The sequence below is a fragment of the Vicia villosa genome, linkage group LG5, assembly GCF_029867415.1.
Source record: "Vicia villosa cultivar HV-30 ecotype Madison, WI linkage group LG5, Vvil1.0, whole genome shotgun sequence".
In the NCBI taxonomy this organism is placed as follows: domain Eukaryota; kingdom Viridiplantae; phylum Streptophyta; class Magnoliopsida; order Fabales; family Fabaceae; genus Vicia; species Vicia villosa.
The window spans coordinates 151658831-151665025 of record NC_081184.1 but is presented as its reverse complement, the minus strand read 5'-3'; the positions used below and the strand labels follow the sequence as shown (position 1 = coordinate 151665025).

The window sequence follows — 6195 nt, the reverse complement described above, 5'->3', positions numbered from 1 at the left end:
TGTTTTCTACCTGCATAGCTAAGAAAATTAGTAGTCCGATGTTGCACTTTCTCTAACATCTTATCAATGATTGGTTGACATTGGTTGATTGTGAGTTTTCTAATATAATACATACTTTTAAACTTACTTTTTAATTAAAATATAATACATACTTATATATTATTTTAAAAAAATTAACCGTGACTCTATATAACATTTTAAAATTTTATACTTAATTATTGTAAGAGTTAATGAATTTTTTGGTCCCTATAAATATTACAGATTTCGTTTTTAGTCCTTCCAAAATTTTTCTTTAAGAAATCGTCCCTTCAAAATTTTTCGTCTAAACTATTGGTCCCTAACGTCAAATTTGCTAGAGATTAGCTACGACTTTAGCCACTGATTAGCTACGAAATTTGACGTTAGGGACCAATAGTTCGGAAGAAAAATTTTGAAGGGACGATTTCTTGAAGAAAAATTTTGAAGGGACTAAAAACGAGATTTGAAATAATTAAAGGGACGAAAAAGTTCATTAACCCTTATTGTAATTATAAAGTTTAGTTGTTGCATTAATTATTTAATTTTAAACTAAAATTAATACTTTTATGTTGATTACCGTAAATTTTAATATTATTTACTAATACTAGTTCACTATTAATTATATTATAAATATATTTTGAATAATTTATAAATTTTATCATTTAATATAATATATTAATGAAAACTCAGAAAGAAATATTTTAACTTTATTTTATCAAATAAAAAATATTAACTTTAATTGAAAACAAAAATATATATATATTTCTTTTAATAAACCATTTATATCATTATAATATTGAAAACATTTGACTATTTTTTCTCTAACTATAATAGAATTTAAAAGTCTATTATTATTATTATTATTATTATTATTATTATTATGATTATTATTATTATTATTATTATTATTATTATAAAATATAACTTATGTTATTATATCATAAATAAATTCTTATTAATATTTAACTTTCAATTATATTTGGACAACATAACGTTTATTTTTCAATTAATATGCATTTATATCATTTACTAAAAATAAATTATTCTTTTTTTTTTGAATCAAGGGATATATTATTAATTCAAAAAACAGTCTAATTACAAGGTGATCCAAGATCCAAACATCCAAAAAAAACCACCAATACAAATTAACACATTAAGGTAGCTATTTGCTTTCTTAATTTGGGTGAATACCACCCTCTATATATCACCTTCTCTATGATTCTATTAGCAATATCTATACTTGTGCTTCTATGTGTATTTCCTCTAAAAATTATATCATTCCTATAGTGCCAAACTTCATAAACTATCTCGGCTAGAGCAATCTTTAGGACTCTAAACCGCCATCCTTTCTTACCAATCATACGAATGAGCCAGTCAATCTCCATGGACCAAGGTTGAGGATCGTGTTTAATGCCCAGCCAGTGGAGTACATGATTCCAGATCCCCTTCGCAACACTGCAGCCAAACATAAGGTGATCATGAGTCTCATCATCAGCATTACACAAACTGCACACACGATCAGTTATGAAGCCCAGTTTTCTCAGTCTATCCTTCGTGCTTAATCTTCCATGGCATGCCATCCAAGTGAGGGTGATAGCTCTAGGTCTCGCATAGTTATCCTGAATTAGGTATCGCCAAGGCACCCTGTCAGCCTCCATCATCTTGACATACACACTATGCATACTGTGAGATATTGGATCGAACTCTAGTATTGTCGAAGGGTAGCTTCTTGGTTCGACAGTTCGACAGAGTTAAGCATGAAGTCGAAGGATTGTTCACATGCTGGTGTCGAAGTGTGCATGCTGTAGTCGAAGATGGGTCTAGCATGTAGATGTCGAAGATGCTAGGGTTGTTAGCATGTTAAATTAGGTTTTAGTGTTTAAACCCTAATTTGTTAAGTTAGCTTGTTTATTAAGTTGGCTTGTGTAATGGGCCTTGCTGAAAAAGCCCATTAGTTAGTATGTTAGGTTTTATTATAAATAGCATACTAGTCTCTCATCATTGCTAAGCTGCAAATCCTAATTTAGGGTGAGAGAGGTTATTTGTTATTCTTGTAAACTTGTAATCTTGTTTTAAGAGAAAGTGAAAGAATAGCAGTTATAACCAATTCTTGTGTTCTTATTCTCTTCCCTAATTCCCTATTATACTTTGTTATTGGTATCGTTTTTCACAACAAATTGGTGCGGTGAGCGTGGAGAAGATGTCGTCAACAAAGTATGAGATTGAAAAGTTCACCGGAGTGAATGATTTCGGTCTGTGGCGCTTGAAGATGAAAGCCCTACTGGTTCAGCAGGGTTGTTTGGAAGCGTTGAAGGGAGAGGCAACCATGAATGCTGCATTAACGGCAGCGGAGAAGACGACTATGATTGAGAAGGCACACAGCGCAATTTTGTTGAGCCTTGGTGATAAGGTTCTCAGGCAGGTATCAAAGGAGACGACGGCATCAGGGTTATGGGTGAAACTTGAAAGTTTGTATATGACCAAATCGCTGGTAAATCGACTCTACCTGAAGCAAGCTTTGTATTCATTCAAGATGATTGAAGACAAAGTATTGGCTGAGCAGTTGGACATGTTCAACAAGCTGATTCTTGATCTTGAAAATATTGATGTGAAGATCGATGATGAAGATCAAGCGCTGTTACTATTGTGTTCTTTGCCTCGATCACATGCTCACTTCAAAGAAACTCTTTTGTATGGAAGGGAGTCCCTGACGTTTGAAGAAGTTCAATCAGCCTTGTACTCTAAGGACTTGAATGAACGAAAGGAGCATAAACCTTCGACTGTTGGCGAAGGTTTAGCCGTTAAAGGAAAACTCTTACGAAAGGATGGTAAGTTCGACAAGAAGAAAGGCAAAAGCCAGTCGAAGTCTTACAGTGGCGAAGCATCTGGCATTCGATGCTATCATTGTAAGAAGGAGGGTCACACAAGAAAGGTGTGCCCTGAACGCCTGAAAGATCATGGAGGTAAGGATAATGGCAATGCAGCCATTGTTCAAGATGATTTTGAATCATCTGATGTTCTTGTAGTTTCAAGCAGTGACTCGAGAAGAGAGTGGATTATGGATTCAGGGTGCACTTGGCACATGACTCCAAACAAAGACTTGTTCGAGGAATTATGTGATCAAGATGGTGGATCAGTATTGCTGGGAAACAACAAGGCTTGCAAGATTGCAGGTATTGGATCTATTAGATTCAAGCTCCATGATGAGTCAATAAGGTTGTTGACTGAAGTCAGGTTTGTTCCTGATTTGAAGAGAAATCTGCTTTCTCTTGGTGAATTCGACAAGAAAGGATATGTTTTCCAAGGAGAGAAAAGTATCCTAAGAGTCATGAAGGGTTCGAAGGAAGTCTTGAGAGGCGTGAAGAAACAAGGCTTGTATACCCTTGAGGCTGAAGTTGTAAGTGGTTCGACAAATGTTGTATCCACGAAACCTTTGTCGAAGACAGAAATCTGGCACATGAGATTGGGCCATGTCAGTGAAAGGGGTCTGGTCGAATTAGGGAAACAAAATCTGCTTGGTGGAGACAAAGTCGAAAAGCTGAAGTTTTGTGAACCCTGTGTACTTGGAAAATCTTGCAGAGTGAAGTTCAACAAAGGCAAACAAAGAACACATGGATCCCTTGATTACATCCATGCTGATCTTTGGGGGCCTGCAAGGTGTGCATCACATTCAGGAGCAAGGTATTTTCTATCCATAGTAGATGATTATTCCAGAAAATTATGGGTATTCATCCAGAAGACTAAGGATGAAACTTTTGAGAATTTCAAAAGTTGGAAGACTCTGGTTGAAAATCAGACTGGCAGGAAGGTCAAGAGGTTGAGAACCGACAATGGCCTTGAATTTTGCAATGAGGCATTCGACAGCTTTTGTGCTGCCTTTGGTATTGCAAGGCACAGAACTACTGCAGGTACTCCACAACAAAATGGTTTGGCTGAAAGATTTAATCGAACTATTTTGGAGAGAGTCAGATGCATGTTGACTAGTGCGGGGTTAAAGAAGGTGTTCTGGGCTGAGGCTGCTTCGACAGCAACATATCTGATAAACAGATGTCCTTCGACAGCGTTAGATATGAAGACACCTGAAGAAGTTTGGTCGGGACATCCACCCGATCTCGACAAACTGAGAGTATTTGGCTGTGTAGCCTATGCTCACATTAGGCAAGACAAGGTCGAACCTAGAGCTCTGAAATGCATGTTCATGGGATACCCTGAAGGAGTCAAAGCTTATAGGCTATGGTGCCTAGAGCCAGGTCACAGGAGGTGTATCACCAGTCGAGATGTAGTTTTCAATGAAGCTGAAATGGCTTTTAAGAAAACTGATGATGTTGGTCGAAGTACAGAAACATCTGACGAAGAGCTGGAACAGGTAGAAATTCCTGTTGAGGTGGAGCATGTTGATGCTGAATTGCATATCCCAGATGAAGTCGAAGAAGAAGCAGAAGATGCTGAAGTTGAGGAAACTGACGATGACTACCTATTGTCGAGAGATAGGTCGAGAAGAGTCATCAAGCCACCTCAGAGACTTGGATATGCAGATCTTATAGCTTATGCCTTAATCTCTGCAAGTGAGGTTCTAGACGAAGAACCTAGAGACTATAAGGAAGTTATGAGGAGTCGAAATAAGACTGAATGGCTGAAGGCCATGGATGATGAGATGAAATCTCTTCATGATAATCATACTTGGGAACTGATCAAGAAACCTGTTGGGGCAAGGTTAGTCAGCTGTAAATGGATTTTCAAAGTTAAGGAAGGAATTGAAGGAGTGACGTCGAAAAGATACAAGGCAAGGTTAGTTGCAAGGGGTTTCACTCAGAAAGAAGGTGTCGACTTCAATGATGTGTTTTCTCCTGTTGTGAAGCATAGGTCCATTCGAATGTTGCTTGCCATGGTGGCACAGTTCGATCTTGAACTGGAACAGATGGATGTGAAGACTGCGTTCTTGTATGGTGATTTAGATGAAACGATCCTGATGAGGCAACCTGAAGGGTATGTCGAAAAGGGGAAGGAAGATTATGTGTGCAAGTTAAAGAGATCTTTGTATGGGCTGAAACAATCTCCTCGACAGTGGAATAGGAGATTCGACAAGTTCATGGCACGCATAAGTTTCATTAGAAGTCAGTTCGACCACTGCGTTTACTTCAGATTTCGACCTGGTAATTCATTTGTTATTTTGTTGCTTTATGTGGATGATATTCTCATAGCAAGCAACAATGTTGAAGATGTGACGAGGGTGAAGGCTGAACTCAATAAGGAGTTCGATATGAAGGATCTGGGAGCTGCTTCCAGGATTCTTGGAATTGACATTCGAAGAGATAGAAAGAAGTCGAAGTTATGCCTATCTCAAGAGGCATATCTACGGAAGATTCTTGAAAAGTTTGGTATGTCAAATTCGAAGCCAGTTGTGACTCCAACAAACCCTCAATTCAAGCTGAGTATTGATCAGTGTCCCAGTACTGATGTCGAAAGAGCCTATATGAATAGCATCCCATATGCTAATATAGTCGGCTCTTTGATGTATGCTATGGTCTGTACTAGACCCGACATAGCATACGCAGTAAGTCTTGTAAGCAGGTACATGGCGAATCCTGGAAAGGCTCACTGGCAAGCATTGAAGTGGATTTTAAGGTACATAAATGGATCTCTGAACAGAGTTCTAATTTATGGTGGAGCCTTGGGTGAAGATAGTAAAGCAGTAATAGAAGGATATGTCGACTCTGATTATGCAGGTTGTATGGATTCCAGAAAATCTATTTCTGGATTTGTTTTCACTATGTTTGGCACTGCAATTAGTTGGAAAGCAACACTTCAGAAGGTTGTTGCTCTATCAACCACTGAAGCGGAGTATATTGCCCTAACTGAAGCTGTGAAAGAAGCATTGTGGCTTGAAGGTTTTGCAAAGGAGCTAAAACTTCAAGGTCGAGGTATCACTGTTAAATGTGATAGTCAAAGTGCAATACACCTGTCGAAGAATTCAGCCTATCATGAGCGAACTAAGCACATTGATGTGAGGCTGCATTTCGTCAGAGGAGTAATCGAGCGTGGAGAAGTCCAAGTGCTGAAGGTTTCGACTGAAGACAATGCTGCTGATATGATCACCAAGACATTGCCGAGTTGCAAGTTTTTCCACTGTATGCAGTTGATAAAGCTGCATGAAGAAAGCTAGTCTGTTCCTTGACG

The 6195-nt window shown here is 37.9% G+C and overlaps 1 protein-coding gene across 1 annotated transcript; it reads right to left on the bottom strand.

Annotated features, from left to right (window-relative positions):
- Positions 1 to 1163: 1163 nt before the first annotated feature.
- Positions 1164 to 1700, bottom strand: LOC131605749 (uncharacterized). The gene has a single exon (XM_058878069.1). The coding sequence runs from the start codon at positions 1698 to 1700 to the stop codon at positions 1164 to 1166; it is 537 nt and encodes a 178-aa protein (XP_058734052.1).
- Positions 1701 to 6195: the final 4495 nt, after the last annotated feature.